General features: G+C 38.5%; 1 protein-coding gene across 5 annotated transcripts in view; it reads left to right on the plus strand.

The window, feature by feature from the left end:
- Window positions 1-26,548, plus strand: part of NUBPL (NUBP iron-sulfur cluster assembly factor, mitochondrial) — an 84,439-nt gene that overhangs the window by 23,048 nt on the left and 34,843 nt on the right. For 3 of the 5 annotated variants that reach the window (XM_065840184.2, XM_065840185.2, XM_065840187.2), the window contains 2 exons: window positions 8,915-8,954; window positions 9,046-9,136. In XM_065840184.2, the coding sequence (XP_065696256.1) occupies window positions 8,915-8,954; window positions 9,046-9,136 (131 nt within the window). The remainder of the gene's footprint in view (window positions 1-8,914; window positions 8,955-9,045; window positions 9,137-26,548) is intronic. The other 2 variants (XM_071809388.1, XM_071809386.1) reach the window with 1 other exon arrangement.

Raw genomic sequence — 26,548 nt, forward strand, 5'->3', positions numbered from 1 at the left:
TGTGTTTTTTCACTGGGTCGCATTTACATGTCTGCTACTCTTTAGACTGTGAAACAGAATCTCCTAACAGAAAGTGATAGTATAAAATAGAATCTATTGTGACTGTTTAAATGTAGAGTTCTGCTGGAAATAACTGTATCAAGAGATTGTGGTGCATCCCTTTAAGGAATAGAGAAAATGTTACATAGGTAGGGTAGTTACTGAGTTAACCATGAAGAACTTTCTTGATCTTACATAAGGGTTTAATTTTAAAAATACAGCTTGTATTCTCAAAGTTGCCTTTATCATGCTTTACTGGTGGAACTGTATCACAATTTAAACAAAGATTAAATGCAATTCCTTTGAAAAAAATCATTGTTTGCTACTGCCATTATCTCTTGATTTGTGATTAAGTGATTTTTAGATTGCGTGTAGTCTAATGATTCGGTTTACTGATTTCTGTTTTGAAAGAAGTCTAAACTGAAACCCAGTATTTTACTTTTGGTGATGCTTTACTCCAGTTTATCTGGATGGCTGGAGTAGTTCCGTGTGTCTTACATGTGACAAAATAATCATTTAGAATGTTGTAATTAGTTGTGGTTTGTATTTTGGAGGCTCTTTCATATGTGATGATGTAGTTGAAAATGAACAGAATGCTGAAGTGTTAAGTATTTTATTCTGGACCTTGACTTTTGCCCTCAAACCTGTAACAATTAACCTCAGACTGGATTAATTCAGCTCTTGTAGAGTTTAGTTGTAGAAAAAATTGATGACCTTTACTTGGAAGGGAAAGGAGGTAGAGGATACCCAGCTCTGCAAGGAATTATTTATAGGTATGCAGTTGTTAGCTGCTGTTTAAAAAATAAAAAACCTCTAGACAGTTAACTTATTAAAATTTTATCCTTCATTATACATAAATTCATACTTACCAAATAAAAAAGTAAGACAAAAAAGTATGAGACGTGTAGTAAATAAAGCCTCTTACTGAGAGCAGTCTTTTGGAAAAACAGCAAGTCAAATTTTGCTAAATGCTATTGCAATATAAATTACTGAAACACTGTCACCTGAAAAAAAGTATATTTCAAATACTTGAAAGTGGAAGTGTGTTACTCTTCATGTTGTTAATCCTGCAGTGCAGTAATTATAAATGTTCTGATATGGATTATGGCTAGAAAATATTCATTATACTATAGAGTTTACTCATACAAATGGTTTTTCTGGTTCAACTTCTATACAAATTGGAATTAAATTGCCAAACAGTTTTATGAAGTAACATGATAGATACACATTTCATTTTACATACATGAACAAAAGAAGTTATTCATTTTTTTGTTTGTACACTGAACACATGTACCTTTTTGCTTTTTTCAGAGGAGTAAATGTTTCCATCTCTCTTATCTGCTAGAAATAAAATTAAAGAACTGTAACTAATTCTGAATTTTCTCAGTGTTATTAACCTTGTCATTTTTTGTCTTCTTGTTTTTTTGTTTTGTTTTTTTCCCCTGTGAGTTTCTTGCTGTATTTTTCCTCTTTCCTGCCTGTTCTCTACAGTACAATGGAGTGACTTTTAAGAATAAAAAAACCAAAACAGAAAACATCAAAAATAGAAAAAATGTGTTTGATCCTTTCCCTATACTGACCAGAGGCTAAAAGTGACATCAAGAGTTTGAAAGCCAGCATCTCTTTGCTTTGCTTTAGTTGATGGTCATAAACTTGTAAAGTACACAGAACTTTATTCTAATTTCACCACTTGTAAGTAAAGTCACAGAAGGATGCATGAGAGGATTCATGTGGAATGCAAAAGGGAATATTTAATATACACAGAAACACATTGTTTTAAAGTGGAAAATCAACCAGTTTAGTGTACTTTTCATCTTTGTCACCAGTGTCCAGGCACTTGAGGTATTTTTTTTTTTCATTACAGATAATCCTTTGAACAGTGGTTTTTTTTTCGGGTCTTTTCAGCTACTTTTTTTTGGTTTTTGGGTTTTGATTACAATATTGAACCTGAAGAGGCTGGATTGACTCAAATGTATTGAGTTCCACAGCTTTGCTTTGAAAGCAAAATCAGTTAACTCTAGTTGACTGGAACGTTGTTTGAAGTGATATTTGAGTGGAAGGTACAGCGTAGGGACCGTCTGCCCCTGGGGTTCCTGCCTCTCCCTGTCGTGCTGTCCCGTTGTCTGTCTCACTGTTACGGGTCTGACCTGGGCAGTCCCTGCTCACAGAAGCGAGTCGGTGCTTCAGATAACATGAGCCTTCCCAGAGCTTTTTTGTGTGTTGGGGCAGAAGCCTTGAACTGAACATGTATTGTTAGCCTATTTTATTCTTTGTGGGTATAAAGAACCTGCCCAAATTAGTCTAATAAAGCTTTTGATGCACTATAACTAAATTTTTTGGCTCCCTGGGGATCTGAGAGCTTTTCGAAATATGGTTTATTTTGATGATTGTTAGGAAGACATTTGTGATTGGAAGTAATGGCAAGAGACTTAAAACTAGTCCTGTGTTAGTATTCTAAGCCTAACGAGTCAGCAAAGCTTTAAAATGTAACAAAGATATGACTAAATTATTGTGCTGTTTACTTGTGCCAGGCTTGCTTTTGAAGTATAGTCTTCCAGCAAGCAATTAGTTCTTTTGCTTTTAGGTAGAACTGATGAAGTCATATCTGCAAAACAGTTCTGTTAGTGAAAAATGTCTTCCAGAGCTTTGTTTCCTCTGCAGTCTATCAGGAGGGAAAAAAAGTAGAAAACCTACTCAGACAATGGGACTGCCTAAATATGAAAAGCAAATCTTCTGGAAAAAACTGCGTTTCTTTATGCATTTGTTTCTTAAAGTCGAACTGTGAGCCTTGAATAATGCTCTGAGTCTCATTGCTATTTTGCTTTTAAGTATTTGTGATGCCTTTGTGGTTAGATAACACAGTTAGTGTGGGGTGTAATGGGAAATCACAGCTTTCCTTGTGTGGAGCTCTTCAAGCTTAAAATACAAATTGCAGTATTTCTGGGGCAATTCTGCAAATAAACTTTTATAACACAGTGTGAAATCAAGCTTGAAGTCTCAATTAGTCTGTCACTTGCCGTAGAATATTCTGGGCTTCTGGCATAAGCAGTTAAAACAATGATTTAAAATTTGTGAGTCTGACCACCTTCTGGTGACAGCATCCTTTCCCCTCTGTCATAGGTTAGTCTCAGTTTTTTTTTTTTCTGGGATACCTCCCTTGCTTCCCTCCTTGCTTCCCTTGTTTTCCCCACACCCCATTGCTGTAAACCTTATATAGCCTGAAGCCTTTGTGTCCTTAACTGGAACCTGGATCCTCCTATCACAGAACAGTGATCTTGAGAAGTGACTTTCAAAACAAACAGCAATTAAGTTCCTTATACTTCTGCATAGCAGCGGCTATATGAGAATAATATTGTTTACTGTGATGAACAGAAGGTGCTGTGTAAGTTGGAGTCCTAACTTAGATTGTGATTGAGTATTCTGTAGTCACTGCAGCATGAAATTGTACACAATTAAAAAACAGATGATGCAAAAATTTTTCAGATTTTACAAGTGACCATGCTGAAAATCTATTTCAGCTTGTCTGTATGTATGGTACATTAATTGAGTTTGTCTCAGATAATCTTGTTTAATGTACTGGAATCCACAGGCCTTTCTGTAGTGTCTGACTAGCGTGGTGTGTTTTGTTTGCCATGCAATCTGTGTTTCAGGCGGTGAGATGTCACTGGGATGTGAGGAGGTGGAAAATAGCAGTTTGTCATGAAAACCTCAGCTAATGATGAGCTGTGCAAAGAGCAGCAAAACCTTTAGCTTGTGTATAAACTATGGAGAAACATCAACTTGCTCCAATTTTAATAAATGTATGCAAAGGGGTTACAGTGTGGGTTTTTACTTAAATAACACACTATGAAAAATGAAGGAATTCTTAAATGTCTGAGCTATTCAGAAATACACTTTTAAATATGCTGCTTAAATACAAGATGCTAAAATGTTATTTGGAGACTTGGGTGTTATAGACAATATGTAGTGTAACTTTCTGCAGGTTTTTCTGTTGTACACTGTTTGTGCCTCAGTTTCCTTTTTAAAATTTTAATTCTTTCACATATATTTGGGAATTTGAAGGGAAAATACATGACTTCAGCAATGCACCTAAACTGTTTAGATCCCCTAGATGTTTATCAGTTGTGCATGACATGCTTTCCAACATTGCAGATGCTGTAAGTGGAGCATCACACCTGGGGGGAGCACAGCACAGGTCTTCAAATCCACAGGGTTCTTGAGTAACCCAGAGCAGGTTTCACAGTCCAGGTTTTGATTCCCTCATCTGTAACGTGTAAGAATAATTTCCCACCTCAGAAGCATGTTGTTAGCTAAAAATGTTCATTTTGGGTGCACGGATGTTCCGGAAATGTGGCTTGTATAAAAATTAAGAATTGGGAAACAGATGTACTCAGAGCATAGCCTGGAGCTTGCAGTGGTGACTATGCTGGCAAACACTTCCGCATTGGTAGTGTCTTCAGAAACATTTGGAAATCTGCATGCAAAGGTCAGTAGGTTGTTTTTAACTGGAAATTTTTACAATTATTGTACTTTTTGATAGATTTAGCTATTGATGTCCCATCTTAAAACAACCTCAAAGTGCCACTTTCCTGCTCGATGACCAAAATCCAGTTAGCACAGACAAGTGACTTCCATTGTGAAGATTTTTTGAAGACAAACATTAAGTAAAATAATTAGTTATTTTTCTAGGAAGTCTCTGATCTTCTGTTAAATTGACAAGTTCCAAAAATAGCCGAGTACAATATAAAATCTTTAAGGGGGAGGAAAATCTGAACTTCTAGTCTTCTCATCTCATGTTTGGATTTTGCCATTGAAATGGTAAAAAACCCTAACTTATCCCATATTTCAGACACTCGAGAACTCTGAGCTACTCCTCTGTGTTAGGGCTTCCACAGCCAGTGGGCTCAGAATAGGTTTGCTAGGGTGTTGCATGAACTACCATACTATATAATAATTGTAAACTACCTTTGCTTTTTCTTAAACAGCATGATGCCTCCTAAGGAGGTGTAGTATAATGTCACCATCTTCTGGAATAATGATCTTTGCTAACCAGATGAGATAAGACTGAATGTAAGCCTATGTTTGCTCTGCAGATGTCTTCTGAAAACTACGCCAAGAATTAAAATGTTTCCTTGTGGTTTAACCCCAGTGGGCAACTGAGCACCAAACAGCTGTTTACTCTCCCTGCTCAGGGAGATGAGGAGAGAATCAGAAGGGTGAAAGTGCAAAAACGTGTGGGTTGACATAAAGACAGTTTAAGAGGTAAAGCAAAAGCTGTGCACAAGCGAAGCAGAACAAGAACTTCATTCACTGCTTCCCATGGGCAGGCAGGTGTTCAGCCAGCTCCAGGATAGCAGGGATCCATCATGGGTAATGGTTACTTGGGAATACAAATGTCATCACTCTGAACATCCCCCAGTTGCTCCTTCCTCCAGGTTTTATTGCTGAGCATGACATCATATCTTGTAGAATATCGCTGTGGTCAGTTGGGCCCAGCTGTGTCTCCTCCCAAATCCTTGCGCAGCCCCAGCCCACTCACTGGTGGGGTGATGTGAGGACCAGCAAAGGCCTTGATGCTGTGCAAGCACTGCTCTACAATAACTAGAATATCTCTGTGTTATCATCACTGTTTTCATCACAGATACAAAACACAGCCCCATGCAAGCTACTATGAAGAAATGTATCTCTATCCCAGCCAAAACACTACATATAGCTCTGTTACATACATTCTATGCTGTACTAAGCTGTGGCCACCATCGGATGCCTTTGTTGGGCTTTCTAGAGGAAATTAATAGAGTGACTCGGTTACTTTGTCACGATAGTCTGCAAGGCTTGATGCTTCTGGGGAAAAAAAGAGTTAAAAAAAATTACCAAATGCGGAAGATCCATTCTAATGACTTCAGCATCATTCTTCCCTACATGAGTAGCAATCCAGCCTTCAGACAAGTCCTAGGACTTTTAAAATCAGCAATCTGCTATAATGCTGTCAGGAATTTCCAAGTATCTGCCTTTTCCAGTGCCCTACTTGTATCCTACCAGAAAAGTCATTTTATTGACCTTTCATTGGTGCTCTGTTGATCTTATTGATCTGATTCTTATGTTTAGAGAAAACACAGCACCATTTTATCTAGGGTCATCAAGCTAACTGCAAAGTTGTAAATAAAGATATTTTTTGATTTCTTGATGACACAGTATTGCTGTGTGTTGTGATTTTAATAAATATGTTTTCTTGCATGTGGGATTTTTGGAGCGGTATGGTGGACATCTGATAATGGAGAAAGAAGTGTTAACTCTGAAAGCAATGGGAATTAGAGATGTTACTGAGATCTCATTAAACTAAATCTTCTTTACATGTTATGTTTTAGAAAATCTTCATGAGACCCAGGGCGAAGGAGGAGGAATGCCTGTTGCTTTTAATGAGACAAGGCTGATTACCAGAGCCCACTGAAGCACTTCAGATTTGAGATAGTCTTAAGAATGCTTTTTAACAGTAGGCACACAGTGGGATGCTCTACAGTATTTTCTGTTGCTTTGAGAATATGAAGAACATTATAGCCAGAATATACAGCAGGTTGTGAATTTTTCTTGTGCATTGTATAAATTTGATTAAATCTTGTTGCTCAGAGCAGTTTATAGTCCTTGTTGTTAACCAAAGAAAATAAGATTCAGTTTTTGTAAAATGAAACTCTGCCATTGAGAAATAAGCAATGCACATGTTTAACAACGGAGAGGTCCCTTTGGCTACTCTGTTGGTCAGTGTTTGTGCACTCACAGCAACTCCCCTATTTTACCCACCACGGTGAAGAACTTTGAGGATGATCTCTGAAGATGGGTCTGTTCTGTGAGATTAGTGTGTCTGTCTGGGCTCTACACAGATGAAACCTCCATGCAGGTAGTGGGTGTTGAGGTTGTACCTTCTGGATATTTGACTGACATACTGTAGAGCACTTGGATTGAACTGAGAAGCAGCATAGTATTTTGGTGAACTTTTATAATAAATGCATCTTTTCCATTCTTGTTACCCTCCAGTTCATGGACCTCATGTACTGAGCAGTCAAGGGTTGGCCTCTCTTCTTATTTTTTCTCCCTTAAAGTCATTCTTATTTCATGATAAAAATGAAGCAGACCTTGAATCTACAGTAATGAATGATGTTGCGGATACTTTTTTTCCTGTTTCTTTTTTCACAACCCTCTCATAGGTAAATATTTAGTAATTTTTCTTGAGACTTCTAACAGTGTTATAATTTGTGGCGCTATGTATGTTGTTGGCAGGGGTACCAAAGCGGTGCCTAGAGATGGCTGTAGACTGAAGTTCTAATGTCATCAGCCTCTTCATAACAGAACTGTCTTACTGAAGGGGAGAGAAATAGGACTGTGATTCCTAGAAATGTGGCTAGACAGTATAATGCCACCAGAATAAGCCCTGACTAAAGTCTGAAAAGAGCTGTGAAGTAGGGAAGAGGTGTGTTACCCTGGTGCAGTGCATCAGTCCAAGCCCATCTCTTTTCCCATAGCAGTTTCATACCCATTCCTTAATGCAATAGCCATTCAAGTGATTTGTTTAGCTTCCTGTTTTGTTCTTTTTGATTTATAAACCAAAACATCCAATTTATTTTCAGCCATATTTCTACAAAATTACATGGCTTGGATGCCCACTTACTTGATTGCTTGAAAGCTTTCATCTATCGAGTTTAGCTGTTCAATTTGTGTGCTCTTGGGTGTTACTTTGCCTGAATTTGGAGTTCAGCATTGTACCACATTATATTCACACTGTTTTTATTTTGCTAGCTATATGTTTTTTACCTTGGGTACATCAAGGTTTTCTGTCAAAATATGTATTATAGTATGTTTTTTATAGCTTGAAGTGTTCTTTTTGTTTTTCTAATGGTTACTGCCTGTGCATGCTCATAAAATAAACCAGCTGGACCAAATAATATTCCTCTTGTTCTTTTGTGTGTGTGCACCATTTTGAGATAAGGTGTGGATTTATATGGCAGAGACTATTAAGGGGAGTCTTTGGCTTTTATGAGGTTTTGTTTTGAATGTACTTTTTTTTTTTTTTTTACTTTCTGCTTGTTTGCCCTTTTGCCAGCAGAACAATTACAATATTTCCTCCCCATTTCTTTTTTTTTTCTTGACACTGGAAAGCATAGGAGTATGGAGCATGACAAGGATGTTACCTCTGCAGTGTTCAAATAAACATCTTTTTGTTCCTACAGAAATTTTAGAAGTCCCGCAGACTTTGGCCAGGATTTCTTACCTGGAGCTGTTGACATTGTATAGTTTAGGGGCGGCTTTATTTGGTAACTCACCTCTGGGGTTCCAAAGCAGACTTAATACAAGGAGAAGAATACCCCAAACCACTTGTGTGTTAATGGGAACGATCCTCTGATTCATGAGATTAGTGAGCAGCAGAGTTTAAAAAAAATTAAATCCCTTTGTGTTGTAGGACTTTGATTTTGTTCTGATATAAATGACTCAGCGTTTAGCAAAGTGTTGCCGAAGTAGAAGGCTGCTTAGCAGGGGATTTATGCCTCGCAGCATGGGGTTTTCATGCAAATAGATGAAGTTGGTTTCAGCAGCACAAAGTGACATTATGCTATGGGCAAATGCATTGTTATTCTGGCAAAAGATAAGTGAATCAGTAAAATGTAACAACCTAAGAAAAAGTCAGGCCGGGTTCTTGGATAGAATAGACAGATATATACACATATTGAAGGAATGAGGGGGGAAAAATAGACAAATGCTTTTAACAGAGAGGGAAAACTGCTCTTAAAAGGAAAAAAAAAAGTGTAAGCTATTTCTTTAATAAAAACTAAAAACAATACCCAAAACCAACTCCACCCCAAAAAAACCTTGTTTGCTTCCGTTTTAGAAAATCTAATGAGGCCCCTTAAGAACTATGGAGTCGCATGGTGAGCATATGTTTTAATTTAAATCAAGCTTCTTTACAGATGTATTTTGGTATTGTGCTAGAAAGCTTATGTTTTTGCTTTGTTTTCTCAGCATGTCTATGGGTTTCTTGATAGAAGAGACCGCACCGGTTGTGTGGAGGGGGCTCATGGTTATGTCAGCTGTTGAAAAGTTGTTGAGACAGGTAAGGACTTAAGTACATATTTTTGTTTCAAACAAATTTGTTATTTTAAAATGCTTTTAACTGACATGAGTGTTCATAACATTATTTCATATACTAATTGTGAGATTTTTTTTGTAGTTTTGGTCTTAAATTCTAAAGAATTTAATCTTAACTTCAGGTAAGAGGGAGAGCTGACGCTTTTTGCATTTACCTGTTCCCTTCAAATAGAGCTGTTCTGTGCATTTGATGAGTGAATCACCCCAATTTGCCTGCCTTCTTACTGCTTTTTATGGTTTTTTTTATGCAGTTGTTAAAAAAAGGGCATTTTGAAGTTGCCTAAGGATTTGAATGTATAGGTATCAATGTATATTTACAGCTGTATTCCCTTATGTCCTTGTTAATTTCCCAGCACTGAGAGTTCTTGGATGGCATTTGACATATGACAGGTACATGAGAATCATTATACACTAACTGTGTAATGCAGATAGATTGTTAGTTAATAAATTTCTTGGCATATGGAAGCGAGGTGGCTTTCTTATTTCTTGACAGATTTTTTTTTTCCTCCTATTGTGAATAGATCTGTGAAGTGCTAATGAGACAAACAGCTGAAAAAATGCACTAAAGTTGCATGTTTAGACTTTTAAGTGACCCAGACTGTTCATGGCTGACATCCGTTCCAGGGATTTAATGTATACAGCTTGGAGATCAGTGTGTTTCTGTACATTTTCTGTAAATGCCTCCAAATCTTGTGCTCCCTTAATGACTGAAAAGAAGATTTTTTTATTTTCAGCCTTTTCCCATTTTTACTGAATTCTCCTCTAACACAGACTTTAGAACCGTTACAATCGCTGCCCCCTAGTCAGAAAATCCATGTCTCTGCCAAAATTTCGGGAAGAACATCTTTGTCTAGATTTGGCCTTTAAAGCAAGGGGTGTCCATGCCAGTAGCTGTGGGAGGCTGTTCTGACCTCTGTGTGTGTTGCATTGCGTCGGCCAGGCTCACAAAGACTGGAGCCTAAAACCTTGAAAGTGGAGCGGAATTCAGCACCTGCTGCACTGGCTGCTCCACCCTGGCAGAGCGGGGACTGGCAGGCTCAGAGCTGGCACTGCCACCCGTGGTGTCCCCGGCTGGGCAGCATGTGCCAGCATCCTTGCAGAGGGTGTGGGTGATGCTGTGTAATGAGCTCATTGCTCCCTAGCAACCGACAAAGCAGTTCCAGGCTGGCCGATCATGCTGTAGGAACGAGACAGAGTCCGTTAGTGCTCGGGGCATCAGTGGTTTACCTGAGAGTGCTTTTTCTCCCCACAAGCATTTTTCTTTTGCACAATGACCAGGGTAGTCTTAAATCTGTGCTGGAAAAAGTAATTTGCATTTCCTCCTTTGAAAAAAAAAGCTCACATGAGAACCAGCAGGTTCTATTTGATATACAGGTGATTTTTAGCAAATAACCAATAAATTTTCAAGACTAAGTCATGCTGTTTTGGTTTTAGAAACTGTGATCTGCCTTCTGACATAGTTACTAGTCAGTCTCGAGAAGGGGTTAACTGTAGAGCCAACAGTGTTACAGCCTTGGACACCTAAACAAGAGAGGACCACAGCATGCAATGATTTTAAAGACACTGTAATTTCACTTTATATTAGAAATAGTTTTGTGATCTGTTGGGGGCTTTGAAATTTTTCCTTGCTTTCTCTTTATATGTTCTGATTGGTCTTGTTTGAAAGGTTAAAGTTGCTTGCAAGAGTAAAATACTTCTGCTTTTATTTAACTTTCTGAAGTTGGTCTTAAGATAGCTGCTTTACCTCAACAGCTACATATAAACCGTTTAAATTAGCAACATGATCTATAGTGTAAGTTTAAGGAGCTTTGGTGCATTCAGACAAGCTGATAAAACATTAAGTTCTTAGCATAATTAAGTCAGCCAGATAGAAAACACAGAGACTCCCAGACTTTTGCATTAAAAACACTGATGCTATTTTATAATGGTGTTTATTGTTAGATGGTGGAGGGTTTTTTTTGTTTGTATTAAGAGTATCAGGACTATGCGTTCACTCTGTAAAAAACTTTGGATGCTTGTTTGTTTTTTTCCGTATGAACAAATCTTTTTTCCAGAGTTTATCGTGCTTCAGATACTTCAATAAAACACTGAAGGGCCTAGTTTCCAAATTCATTAATGGGGACTTGTTAACTCATTAACTTGTTAGCTCATAATTGGTCCGTGCCTGTAATGAGTATTTAAATGCTTCTCTTAAACTTGCAGCTTATTTAAATTTCTGGAATTCTTACTTTGGAAAATGCATTTGTTAAATGTTTACCTTATGTGCTTTCGTACATACATGTATGACAAAGAATGTGGTTACATGCAGTATGTATGTTTGTGCTTCTCTGGTTTTACTTCTTTGGTTGATGAATGCCTTTTCAGCACAATCCAGAGTCCAACCTCATTTTTGTCCCTTTTCACTTCTACCTGCATATGGCCAGGATGTACATTACTTTTCAGCTAAAATACCACCTTTTAAATCCAGGCTCTCTTTTAGCCACATGTCTAGTCTGAGAAGCCACCTTTCTTCCTTTGTGTTGTATAGTGTCAGACTGGTAGATAATGGGAAATAATATTTAAGACCAAAATTAGTGCTTAGTGTTTCTCCGGTAATCCATATCTCATGAACAAGGATGGTTTTCTTGAACCCATATGATTTACCTTAAACAGAGTTTGAAGGTAATGTGCCTTGTAATGCAAAATAGAGTAAATAGTTTAGTATACTATATTACTTACATTATATATTGATGTATGTGTATCAAATCAGTATATAAATGAAAAAATATATCTTGGATTGATTCTCTAATATCCTACTTTTAATAAAAGTATTGCTCAATAGAAAAGAAAGAAAGGGATGGTGATAAGTTATTGAGAGAACAAGAAATAAATAAGGAAATTATTTTTTTTTACCTGTAGTGAAAGTGAACTGCAAACACTAATGGAACATTTGAATCTGTATAAACAAGTTAATAACTCTTTCAGGTAAATAGTTTACATGACTTGAAATTATCCAAAGTCTTGTTATGGCTGAGAAGTGACTTCTTTGTTCACATAATTGGATGTACTACATGCCTGTTCACACTGCAGGCTGTTCTTTTTCTCTTATCTGGGTTTTAACTGTTCCCATTTCCCTGCCGCAAGTATCTTCATGTAAAAATTCTTTCACCTCTCTTAATACTTCCTCTGAATCTTGCCTGGCTATAGGTGAGATCACAGTATCACAGTATGTTTGGGATTGGAAGGGACCTCAAAAGATCATCTAGTCCAATCCCCCTGCTGGAGCAGGAACGCCTAGGTGAGGTCGCACAGGAACATGTCCAGGTGGGTTTTGAATGTCTCCAGGGAAGGAGACTCCACAACCTCCCTGGGCAGCCTGTTCCAGTGCTCTGTCACCCTCACTGAGAAGTTTTTTCTCAAACTTAAGTGGAACCTCTTGTGTTCCAGCTTGATCCCATTACCCCTTGTCCTGGCTCCATCCTCGTAGCACTCACCCTTTATATATTTATAAACATTAGTAAGGTCATCCCTCAGTCTCCTCTTCTCCAAACCAAAGAGCCCCAGCTCCCTCAGCCTTTCTTCATAAGGGAGGTGCTCCACTCCCTTAATCATCTTTGTTGCCCTACGCTGGACCCTCTCCAGCAGTTCCCTGTCCTTCTTGAACTGAGAGGCCCAGAACTGGACACAATATTCCAGATGGGGTCTCACCAGGGCGGAGTAGAGGGGAAGGAGGACCTCTCTCGATCTACTGACCACCCCCCTTGTAATACACCCAAGGATGCCATTGGCCTTCCTGGCCACAAGGGCACAGTGCTGGCTCATGGTCATCCTGTTGTCCACCAGGACCCCCAGGTCCCTTTCCCCTACACTGCTCTCTAATATGTAATTTCCCAACCTATACTGGAACCTGGGGTTGTTCCTGCCCAGATGCAGGACTCTACACTTTCCCTTGTTAAATTTCATCAGGTTATTCCCTGCCCAACTCTCCAGCCTGTCCAGGTCTCTGGATGGCAGCACAGCCTTCTGGCGTGTCAGCCACTCCTCCCAGCTTAGTGTCATCAGCAAACTTGCTGATAGTACACTCAATTCTCTCGTCTAAATCGTTAATGAATATATTGAATAATATTGGCCCCAGTACTGACCCCTGAGGCACTCCACTAGATACTGACCTCCAACTGGACTCCACACCATTGACCACCACTCTCTGGCTTCTCTCCTTAAGCCAGTTTGCAACCCACCTCACTACTCTATTGTCTAGACCACACCTCCTCAACTTAGCTGTGAGGATGCTGTGGGAGACTGTGTCGAAGGCTTTACTGAAGTCAAAGTAGACCACATCCACCACCCACCTTGTTACATTCTCATAAAAGGCTATGAGATGGAAGAGAGTATTTTTTTGTTTACTTGAGTATTTTAAAAAATAGCTCTTTTCTCTGAAGATATCTTTAAAACCCGAGTAAGGAAATTTTGGTAGCTCTCCAGTGTCATCTGTAGCACTAGGCTTTTACTATTATATTCAGTTTTCACTTGACAAGCACTTCAGAAGCTGCCTACTCTTTTGTATAGTCCTGTTCAGCACTTGTTCCTTTACTCTCTGTGTGTCTCGACTCAGTGCTGTGGTACTTGATTCAGATTAAACAAGCTACCTCAAAATGTGTCATCTTGGTATATTTGCTGTGGGAGCGACTGCTGGTTAACCTTTAGCCTAAGTGTAGTAAAGATACTAAATACTTTGGGAGTTCCATAAAGCCTGCACTTGAACAGTAATGTGTCTGAAAAGATCTGTTGAAGTATCAGGTAGACAACTAAGAACTGTAGAAATGTAAAGATTATTTTGAAAAAAAAAAAGGCAAGCAAAACTTGTTGGCTGGTTTAAACTACTTTGCAACAGGGATTTTAAATGGTCATCGCCATGGTCCCATACAGTCTGTACAGTAAATTTTCTAGCACCATTGTCATTTCTGTCTGATGAGATCTTGAAAGGTCAGTCAGTGGAAAAGGTGCAAAGAGAAGGGTAGAGGCGCAATCCTGAATGTCCCCGGGAGTGGCATGACTGGCTGCTCTACCTCCTGGAGTATATTGTAGTCACTGCTCAGCTGAAAGGTTGGGGGAGTGGCGCTCTCTTGGCTGCCAGTTTAATAGCTGCTGAAGTCATAGCAGCAATACAAATGGGGCGGGTTTCTTTTTGAGGCAGTAATTGGTAGGACTTCTAATACGGAGAGTGTTGAACTCTGTCTTATTCTACAGAAGTTATCAAGTTGAAATACCATCAGAGAAGGAAAAAATTCAGTATGCAGCAGACAAGTAAATTTTCCTGTTAAAAGGAAAAAAAAGTATGTAGAATATGAGTGCATATTTCAGCACGTAGCGTTCTCCTTCTATCTTTACCATATCATTAGATCAAGTTTTAATGCTATTGGAAGCAAACATTGCCTACACAACATGGATTACAGATGTCAGCAATTCTTTTAAGTGCAAATAGTCCCCTTGGAACTAGCCCAAAAATCTGTGTTCTTTCCAAGGCAGGGGTCTCTGGTTGATTAACATCCTTAACAGGATTTGTTACCCTGACATGGCATTTTAACCAATGTTTTTGCAGGCTAGTCAGATCTTACATGGTAAGACTCTTGTATTTCTTCCTTATCATGCTTCTCTAGAGTCTCAAGGACATTCTGTGCATTGGCAGCATCCTTGGCATAGTATGGCTATGAAGTAGAGCCTCAGTGCTCTTAAGTGTATTGTGAGCTCTAAAGGTTCCTTAGATTTACTTGATGAGGACAGAGACATTTTCCCAGAGAGATGATAAAGCTTTTCTTGGAGTGGCTCAATTCTGATGAGTTCCTAAAAAGCTCTTCTTATTAACTGTAATTACTCCATCCCTTTCTTGCTGCTTCCTTTTGCACTGCTTTAGTGCCTCTGTTTTATGAAAGGTATGTATTGAAAGAAAATTAAAATAAAAAGGAAAGAATGCAGGGAACTTAGCAGGAAGCAAATTATGTAAAACTTGCAATGCAGAGCAGTTGCACATGAGCAAAAGGAAACAAGGCTTTGTACTCTGAAGTGTGGACACGTTTTGTCTCCTGTGGATTCGTGTTGAAAACCATAAATTCAGCAGAAGAATGATAAAAAATATTTTATTAGCTCAACCTAAAGCTGAAAAAGGCTATAATCTGAAGATCCAGCCTTGTCCTTAGAAAAACTTTACCTCAATTTATGTGATCATTGTAATTTACATAATTTTGAAAGTTTGGTCTGAGATGGAGATTTTGCGTATTGCTTTCCTTCTGAAGCTGTCCTGTACTAAGAGAAAAGAACTGCCTCGAAACCAGCGCTTCCCAGCGGTAATGGTGGCATGGAGTATGTATGTGTGAATATACATATGAGTACTCAAACCTTTTCTGTGGCATATTTCTCTGATGCTTAGTTATCATACATAAGTAGTTGGAGAGTATCATATGTTATTTGGAATAGGGAAGATGCAGACAGATGGATAAATTGTCTTTGAAATATTGAGCAGACTGTGGGTTGTGAGGTCTGGGATATTTCAAGAGCCTCCATGAAAAAGCTGTCATAAAAGCAACAGTGGAGTGAATGGAACAGTAAAAAATTATGTTTAAAGATTTGGGGTTAGATTAACTTGGAAACAGTGGTAGTATTTAAATATTGGGAGAGCCAAGACTGTGGAGGCTCTGTTGTTGTGGGCTTTTGATCATTGCCTGAAATGTCTCATCTCTATAGATGTTCAGTACTCGTTTTGTTCGACCTACATCAGTTAGTAGATTGTTATGTGCGTGTGTGTTTATAACACACTGTGTTAAATCTCAAAAATTCTTCAGCTTACACATTTTCACGATTTTGTACTGTCTTGCTTACCTGTGTGTATAAATAGATTTCTTACAAACAGAAAAATGGAGGAGCTAAGGGAAACCATTCCAAATTAGAAGGAATGATGTATATTTGATTTGGAAGCTACGCACAACAAGAACATTGCCAGTAAGGTAGTTAGGTACTACGTGCAGAGCCGTCTGCCTGATGGATTAGTATGATTTACTAAGAGTTGTCCTTTGGCTTCTGTTTGTGTCCGTTTTGTGGGACCATTGAAGTTTCATTCTGTACTGTGTGTTCAGCACTGTACTGAGTTAACGTTTCTTGAAAGATGCGAAAAATACAAAGACTGGTATTTATGATTTCCAGGTAAATCTAAACTTTCCTTTGATGCTTTTCATGTTTATGAAATAAATTTATTATACATCAGTACAGGTTGCCTGGAGAGAGTCTAGAATCTCTTTTGGAAGATTTTTTTTTTTTATTTTATTTTAATCATGTTATCAGTGTCATCCCTGAGTATTTTACAGTGTAAATTGGGCAAAGAAAAAAATTCAAAGCTAGGAGCAAATAACATGTTAAAATAAGAAGTTACACATGTAAAATAACAGAGAGCATCTGCTACAGTTTATTGTCGCCCTGCAGTAAATGGTGACACATCTTTTATGTCCAGATATTTTAGAAGAAAAGTTGAAGAAAGGCAAACAGGAATGAGTTCAGGAATGGACTCTGGAGACGTGGATTTGAAGGCTAGCATGTTTTTAAGTGTTTGCTGGGCAGGGTTACTGGTGCTACTTCTGTACATGAAAAATTTCAAAATGTGGGCTACAGTAGACACTTAATGCCACTTTTCTTTTTCACTAATACAGAAGTGAAGTCTGTTTTGGCTGGCTTTTGTTTGTTTGTTTTGTGGTTTGTTTGGTTTTGTTTGTTTGGTTTTTGGGACTTGGGTGTTGCTGTGCTGGACACAGCAGTGCCTGAGGGGCAGGTGTCCTGCCAAAGCCTGGGCTGGAGCCACTGCGTACCTGGGATGGTGGGAATGGGTCACTTGTCATTCTCACTTGTCATTCCCAGTGGTACTATCTGGGGGGTTACTTTCGCCTCCTGGATTTACCTTCATACTCTTTTGGCACTGTCTTAGGAGAAAATGTGCAAGACTTAGATTTTAAGGGTACCAAAAACTTCTTATCGTTCAGATCCATGGTTTGGGAAAATTGGTGTGAAGTTCAGTTTATGGTGTGTTTCACCACTTCCATGGTAAAGGAAATTATTATTAGTGTAGGCAAAAACCTATTTCTTGTCAGTATAAAATTAGTGAGAGAGTTATATTGGTGGATGAGAGGGAGCAGTGAAATGAGATTTGTCAGAGAATGACACGTATTTGGTCAGGAAGAAGATGACAATAACAAGTTGATGGCTCTCATTTTTTGCAGCTATATTTTGAATGGATCCCCAGAATAGTAATAGTGAGTCAATGATGAAAATTATTCTTATTGTAAATGTAAAGAGCAAGTGAGGAAAAAGCACTGCAATGCAGTGCAGTGCTTTTCTTGAGGGTGGATTTTATTTTTAACACATTTTGGTTTAGGAAGGGCACTCTATCAAGAGATTACCGTTGAAGGCATTGAACTTGCATTATGGCAGTAAATTTTAAAGACAGGAAAAGAGTAAGATGCTGCAGTGCTAAGTTGTAGCAACAATGGTCAGAAACATGAATAGCTCTTAGTATGTTTTTCCGTCTTTTATCTTTTTGCCTTTTAATACACAGTTAAGAGTCTGTGAACACTTGTTTATCAACAGATTAGATGTACCTAAGGGCATATGCTAATTGCCAATTGATATTGTTTTTCTCTTTCTCTATTTTGTGTTTTGCTAATTTCAAAACTGAATTGTCTTTCACAATATTCATGTATTTATTCAGTCTGCAGGTAACTGAGGAATTGAGGCAATAGTCTGTATCAGGGTATTTACGGTTTACATTTCACAGAGCTAAACAAAGCTGTGCTTATATTATAAACTACAAAGAAGTGTTAACACTTTGCAATGTGTAATTCTAAAATACAGTAGTCTCACCAGGTGTCACTACAGTGAAAAATTTGCTAGCATTTCAGCAATTACAGAAATATTTCTTCTGTTTTATTTTTCTGTTTTGAGTTATCTTAGCCTGAGGTGGGCATATAGATTATTAGTTCAGGCTAAAGTCTTTACAGCTTGGGGGAAAAAAAAAAAAATAAAGTAAGTTTAGACGTCCCTGCTCTTCAGAACAGTAAAAGCACTTGAATCTTCAGCGAGTTGGGATGCTTTTCTATTTTTATTTTTGTGATCCAAAGTATGAAAATGAAAAGATACAGACATGTCATCCCTGCAGATAAGATCACTGGTATTATGTATTTGTTCTATTTAGAAAGGTCAGGATCTGTGGTTGAGATATTTTGGAAAGCAGAGCAATGCTCAATAATAAATAGCGACTGAAATTTGCAGTGCTAAGACTGCACTTTGGTATCCTACCAAGACTGCATTGACAGCTACCAGACAGTAAACAGTAGCTCTGAATGCCTGTAAGATTTTTTTTTCTTAAATCATTAATAAGCTTTCATTTAAAGCAAGGAAGGTCCATTGACATCCCTCATTTTATCACTGAAATTAAGGAAACTGTTTCAAGGGCAAGGTGAGCAGGTGACCCACTCATCCCTTATGAAAGAATTTGTTTTTAAAAATGCTTTAACTGATTTTTTTTTTTTTTTTTTTTTTACATTTATTTTGCTAAGTGTAAAGGATGGAGAAACTAATTCTTATCCAGAGTCCACTGAAATAAACGAAAATCTTGACACTAATTTCTGCACTGTGTTTTGGTTGTGATGTTGATGTTTAGAAAAGCCTGGTACAGGAATTTGTATAATCATCGCTGGTTTGCCTACTTGCAAATAGTCACCTTGAAAGTTCCTGTCTGTCCAGAGGGAGCTGCCTTAACCAGTCCCAATCAATATGTACATAGTTAAAGGAAATGATTGTACTTCCTGGAGATTAGAAGCTAAACATAGATTCATAGGTCTACTGTGACCAAAAGTGGGGGACATGACAGAAGGCTTCTGCTTTGCACCCCTCTGCCCCCAGGTTCATTCCCTATGGTGTTGGGAGTATTCCTGCCCTCACCCTGGGACACTGCTTCTCTGTGCTTTGGGATGGGTGTAATTGAATGAATATGGGCTTGATTCTTTCTTTTTGTTTCTGTCTGAAGCTACAAAACCTGTTCTGTTGCCTTTCTTCCCCTAATGAAGGAAGCAAGATCTATACAGATCCCTGTTGCTTTATTGGCTCACGTTAGCAGCTGATATGAAAAGGGATTATAGTCTCTGAAAGGAATTGACAGTCATAGAACGAAGTGTTAGGAGAGCCAGAAGAAAACAAAAACATTAGCCAACATCTTCCTGCTGAACTGGAAGCATTTGCAGTAAATGTATTTTAACTGTCTTTGAGGATTAAAAAAAAGAAAAAAAAAAAACCCTAACAACATAGTGAGAATGTATTTACAGCAAACATTTCTTGGCCTGGTTCCTCAGCTGTCATGGTTATGACTGTGCAGCTACTGCTGCTGTGGGAACAGGCTGTGAGAGTGTTTTCTTTGCTCTGCTTCCAGCAGCCGTGTCTCTCACCCAGATTACGCAGGTATGCATGTGTCTGTCCTCCTTTGCATTAAACAAAACAAACACAAAACATACAACTGTTTTGCTGGGTTTGCTGACTAGGCAGGAAGAAATGGCAGAGTTCAGGGTGTCTCAAAGTCACTGTGCTGGGGTAGAACTGATTTTTTTCTTTTTTCCGTTCCCTCTCTTCCCCCCTCCCCGAACTTTTAAAGGAAGCTGGTTTGAGGTTTAAGGTTTCTCTGCAACGAAGTTCAGAACATTGTGCCTAAATGGCATCCAGCTTCATTCTTGGAAAGAGTTGATGATTTAAGGATGTTCCTAGGTGTTTGCTAAACAGGAGTAACTGGCGGTAGAGGAGCTAGGGAGAGAGAAGGCTCTACTTGTTTTTTGTTTTTTTTTTTTTTTTTCTAAATGAAGCTTCCATTATTTACCTGAAAAAAATTAAAAAACACTAGACATCTGATGCTGCTCTTCTACTTTCTCTATTCTCCACCAATAAGGGTGTCTGTTCTTTTCTTTCTAGCTTCTGTAGCTTAGATGCAAAAAGGGACTTGGGTGTTGCTGTGCTGGACATGACAGTGCCTGAGGAGCAGGTGTCCTGCCAAAGCCTGTGCTGGAGCTACTGTGTGCCTGGGATGGTAGGAACAGGTCACTTGTCATTCCCAGTGGTACTATCTGAGAGGTTACTTTACCCTCCTGGAGTTATCTTTAGACCCTTTGGCAGTACCTTAGCAGAACAGGTGCAGTATCTTAGAGTGCTGAGGGTTAGAGCTTGGTGTGGAACAGATGGAAGTTAATGGTGTAAGTCAAAATTGGTAGGTTCACAAGCTGGAAATGAACAATACTGAAGACACTGAGCGAGAGGCCTATTAGGAAAAGCCTATGGGACGTGTCTCACTTTCTGTCTATGTCCTGAATTTCAGCACCTAATTGCTGCCTGTGCTGAACAGCTCTGTACAGCAGAGATTTACAGCCAAAATTGAATGTCTTCTGTTAGGTGCCAAGACCTTTCTTTCGGTTTAACTTGACAGGCTTATTCTCTGTTCATAATGACAGCCTGGGAAGGTTCCATAACCATTCAGCCAGGACATGGGAACTGCAAGTTCAGTTACTTTCTCAGTTTAGCTTTTAAGCCTGTATTTCCCACTACCCGGGAAAGTGCCCAGAAATCCTTTATAGTGGTCAAATCCTTCTGTTCTACAGCTGAGGATGCAAGATTTCTGGGGCTAGGACTAGATGTGTGAAGGCGGAGCATGACCCGTGCTGTGCAGGAAATTCAGCTTATCTGAAGTTTCAGCTTTCCAGGTGAATATCTCAGCTACTGACCTTATGTAGGGTCCTGGTGGCTTCATGGCTTTTGCGTTCTTGGTTGTACAGTGGCTCAGGTAAATGCCAGTTGCCTGAAAAATTGAAACTCATACCTTCCAGTTCATAGATAGGTTCTCTAATATATCTAATTATGCTATTAATAGCCACAATTATAACAGCAGAACCACAGGCTTTTTTTTTTTTTTTTTTTTAAGGGCCGTAAGTGCTCAGTTTTGTGTTGGATTCCGTGTTATCACTGGCAGGTGTGTTTAGAGCATGCCTGTAAATTGAAGGTTCTACATTTTGTGCAGCTTTGTGGTGACTTGTTGGGACTATTGACTGTTGTGCTCCAAGGAAATTCAAGCAGACTCTCCAATGCTGGTTTCATTAGCAAATGTAGACTATTTTGAATTCAGTGACTGGGGGGGGGGGGTATCCTTGTGAATTTTAAATATGGAATGTTTGCAGGATGTATTTTTGTCCGTATTTGTGAAAGACAGATTATTTTTTTAAAAAACCAAACCATTTTATTATTGAAAATTAATGTTTAACCTCAAGGCTACTACTCTGAGATCTGATAACATCTCACCAGACAAAAAAAAGCTAGTCCTGTATTGAGATTTATTGTCTTTTGACCTTAGTTAAGCAGTCTACATCAAATTGATTCTATTCCAGTTTTTGTATTGCACAGTTTATGTTCATATTGGAGGGTTTTCTTCAGCAGCATTTTAGCTGACTTGAATATCATGTTGTTTTCTTCTGTAATCCTTGTTTTGAAGGCCTTAGACTGGTCTCTTGTACAAGTTCCCTTTTCTGTACAAAAAAGTGTTATCCACTGTACTTAAGAAACAGAATATTCTTACTTGTAAAATCTAATTATATTTAGTTTTCATGCCAATTTAAAATCGGTGTGTCTTGATGACGAGCACGAAATGGTGCCTATATTAGTCTGTTGGTACCCCAGTAAGGAATTTATTAATTTGCTTATAGTAGCAGAATATGAACTGAAGCTTAAGGAAGTTAAATAACTTGAGAAGTAGGAACGTTGCTTTCCATTGCATAGCTTAAGCATTCAGTCTTAAACTATACATCAGCTTCTAATATAGGCTAAAATACGTAAGGGGAGTGGGCTTAATAAGCTTGTCCCTTTTCATATTTGTTGCCTACACTCGTAATATTTCCTTCTGTTATTGTAGGGAAAATCTGAATCAGACAACATATATGAATTTTATGAGCTTAAGTTGCATCGTGGTAATACTGCCTTAAGCATGTGTTGTTGGCTTTGGGTTTGATAACTAAATGGTGCTTTTGCCTTTTGTATTAGTAGGGAGAGCTCAAAGAGAATTTATGGTTTAGATGATGTTCTTAACATAACTGCATCAACCTGGTGATTAGTTTAATTAGATGGTATGATGCTAGCCCACTTCTGATTTGTTCACCTTTATATCACTTTTGTGTTTTATTGCTAGAAGACATAGGAACATAAACTTGCCTAGTTACGTCTTTCTTTTCTAGATATTATTATGCAGCTGAACTACAGATAGTTCTGTGTCATAGAACAAGGAAAAAAAAGGTATTTTGAGGAAAAGTTTCTGCAAGTTATGTAGTGCAGGCTGCTTGTGAGTCAGGCATGGAGAGCAGCAGATCAGCAATGAATCTCAAGACCGCATAGTAAAAGTTTGCTTCTCAAACTGTCATCTTTTAGAGAAAAAGTGCTTTGAATCCGCGACAACCAGGAATCTCAACTCATGGAAGTTTTTGTAGTAACACCTTGAACCTAGTGGAAGCATCTTTTATATGTAGTAGTTCTGATACAGTCTCTGTCAGTCATGCTGGGAATGCACAGAACTGTTAGTTTTCAGTCATCCCCAGAAAGTGTCCCCGGTCTCTCAGGGACATGGCAGGCACCCCACAGCTGAGTGCCATTGTCCCTTCAGGCTGACACATCGTGACTGGACTTTCTGAAGGTGAGCAGGAGCCTGGTGTTGAGCTCCCTCCGTCTCCTGGAGTGCCTTGTGGAGAACAACCGCTTTATTGTCATCTTCTGGGAGTTCTTTAGTTTTGTACCTTATGTAAATGAAGGTGCCAGAAATTTCAGGCTGCTGTGTTCGCCTCCAGTTCTTAACGTTATTAAAAGCTATCAGGGAGGAGAAGGCCAGTTTCTGGTTTGGTTGTTTAGTTGAACAGGATTCTGACTTTCTTCCTGGGCACTTATTTCTAAAAGTTACTCCTAATCTATATTGAGAAAGAATCAGAGAATTTCCTTCTCTTTGTGGAAATCTTTGGAGCAAACTGTTGTTATGCTTTGCCTCAGTTTCTCTCTGAACTTGGTGGAACAGGCTGCTCAGGAATACCTTAGAGGGAATTTGAACTGTAGCATGGCATCTGTTTTTCCTGGTGTTGGATTGCAAGGCTTTGAGATTGATTAAGCATCAGAGGACAGGTCCAAGGGGCAGTCATCTTTGTTCTGAAAGTGTCAAGTTGCATTAAGCACTGTGGAATATCCTGCTATGGTATAAGTAGTTATTTCACTACCAGAGAGAAAGTTTCTACAGGGACTAAAAATCTTCTGGTGTATGTCTGGGAAATGTCTCCTTTATCAAATACTTATGAAAATAAATATAAATACGTTTCAATTAAAATGCCATGTTTCTTTATACTATTCCTAAACTATCTGTTCTGCTACTTCACAAAACTACTTATTTGTTCCCAATGTCTATGTATGTTTAAGCAGAATCTTTTAAGGAATTTTTCAATGAAATATTCTTAAATATTTGTTTTATCTTGACTGAACAGATGTAAATATTTGTGAACAGTTATATGCACATACATATTCATTTAACAACATCATTCCTTACCTTTATGTTCTTCAGCTGTTTGCTTGTATTAAATCACTTATATACACAACCAAGTGGGTAGGAGGAGGCGGGGGGGTCTGGCAGGACCAGACTGTGAGCTGCCTGCCATGGAGCTCTTGGTGCTGTGCTGCTGCTGTTGGGAGTTTGGCTGCCACATCTGCACCTGCAGCACTGCTTGATTGAAACTCTGCATGCATTCCTCTTAATAAGAACAAATAAATAACATCTTCTGTTATTTACCAAACACCAGGATTACTTCAAAACCACAAGTAGCAATCCCTCTTCCGTGCTAATATTCTATCACTTCTGCCTCGTTCTCAGAGGATGCTCAGGCTTCATTCCTCAGCAGAAATGCCATCTCTAGCTCTGTGTTCTACCTTGGGTTTAACTTGCTATTTGGAATACTTACTCAAAATGCATATCTGGTATTTTGATTATGAATTGTCACATAAACAGAGTGATTGATTTAAGTAATTTACATAGAAGCATTCATGAGGTTTCTGAGCAAGGGAAAATACACAGAATCACATGGCACTTAATTATGTTGCTTAACAATAAATGTCAAGTTAAACCTTTTTAAAAAAAGATGAATGCTATACTTAAGGAAAGTGCAATAACATTTCTATGGTTTGAAGTGTTATACACACTGTGTATATTAGAGGGGCAAAGATATTAACACTACTGTACATGCAAAGGTGTTGACAGATTTCAGATGCTACAAGACAGCTTTTGTAACCGCTGTCCGTCTATTGCTTGCAAAGGGAACTCGTTTAATGTGCTGTTAATCTGAGCTCATTTTCTGGTGTGCAACTGCATTTGCATACAGACACACTTCTCAGAACTGATTGAGAACATGAGGACTACTGGTCCTGATTTGGTAAATTGTTGCATATAAACAGGATTTGCATTCAAATTAGTGTTTTGTATCACAGCCTGATTGATTGTATGTCCCATTTTAATAATGTTGAATGAATGGCAATAGTAGATTTCAGAAAACCACTGCTCTGATTATATGCTCTAATTCTAAATTTAATTAAACATGTCTTTCCCCTGTTTTGCTCTCCTCTCTCCCCTTTTGCTTAAATTTAGTAACAGACCTGGAATTTCTTCTCCCATTAAATAATGTGTACACTTATATAACAAATGGTTATACTTCCCAAATTACATTCAGTAATTTGTTTAATAAAAGACTGTGATACTGCTTCTGTATTCCTGTGGGAGGGTAATGGAGGAGCAACTGAATTCCACAGTGTTCATCATCTGGTTCTTGCAGAACAGCAGAGGATGAGAGGAAGCCTACAGAGAGAAATGGGCTGAAGTGCAGAGTTTCCCAACCCAAGTCTGAGCAATTCCATGTTGTTTAGAGAACACTGCTCACTACTGGGCAAAGACACTAGCTCAGTTCTTTCCAGCAATTATAGCTGTGTCATTGTGGTGCAGCCGTTCATCTTCACCCTGAATTTCAAATGAAAGAGAAGAGCATAAAATTGTGAGGACAACTCTCTGACTACATCCAATTTTTTTTTTTTTTTTTTGTAAATTAAAAATGAGTTTTAATGAGAAGTGATTTTTCCAATCTATTTTACAATCTGACTTCCACCAGTTCAGTGCCACAGCAGTGGCAAAACTCAGAAAGTAGTTCTCACTTATATTCAACATTTGTGTACATAGACATATTCACTGTTGCCTTTTCTGAACTGGAGTGACAAAAACCTGTCTCAGTCCTACTCTGTGCAGCAGCAGCAGCAGCAGCAGCACATCTTCTCCACTGCAGCTGGGATGCTGTGGCTTCTCCATTTTTCTGTTCTCAGGTTTATAAATATTATAATGGAGCACAATTCATTTGATAAAGACAGCTCATTTCATTTTTTCAGTCCATGAATTTGAAGAAAATATATGAAATAGGATGGTTTCAGTGCCATAAATTAAGCATTATAATTTAATTGCACTATGTGTTAACAGAGTATTTTTCCTGTTGCCTAGCAATGAGATTTACCATGAGATTCACCATGTGCTTAAAATTCCACTATTAGCTTCTGTTTTCAGAGGTTTATAACTTCAATAAAAATTTGTACTCAAGAAACAATCCAGAAAGTGCATGTTGGAGGTTCTTTTAGTTGTTATGGGGTCACATACTAAGGAAGCTGGAGGCAGAAATTTCTGGTGCCCTTCGATTTCTGTACCCATTCTACTCTATGTGGTAATTTTGGAGCAACAATTGCTTTGTGTGTTTCTGAAGCAGTAAGCTATTTATGAAAGTATCCTTTTACTTTAAAGCTCTGACAAGAAGACATTTTTACCAAGGCAGCTACCTCTGTTCAGAAGAGCAGCAGTTGAGCGCCAAGGAAAGGGTTTGGGTGCCGACACTAGAGGTCTTCTCCATTGGCGTTCTATGTGGTAGTGGAATAGGGCTATGTGTTTTCTTTGGGGACCTGTAATGCTTGCTGGGTAGGAGGATCACCTAGGGCTCCATGAAGGAGCAAGTGCAGGAAGAGGCTGAAGGAGTAGAACCTCTGGTGAGAGTGAAAAGTTATAGGACAGGCCCAGAAAGTCACCTTTTCCCACAAGAGTAGCTAGCTTAAAGTTAGCGTCAGTAAGTATATGCAAAACCAGACAGCTTTTAGCTATGGCAAAAACCCAGTGTATTTTTTTTTTTTATTCTAGTTACCTCTGGGGATGTGGATTGTCTTGTACTGTTCCATGAGACAGTGCTGTACGTGAAAGGACTTGAATTTGAGCTTGTGGAGAAAAGGGCTGAAAACT

The sequence above is a fragment of the Patagioenas fasciata genome, chromosome 5, assembly GCF_037038585.1.
Source record: "Patagioenas fasciata isolate bPatFas1 chromosome 5, bPatFas1.hap1, whole genome shotgun sequence".
Classification (NCBI taxonomy): domain Eukaryota; kingdom Metazoa; phylum Chordata; class Aves; order Columbiformes; family Columbidae; genus Patagioenas; species Patagioenas fasciata.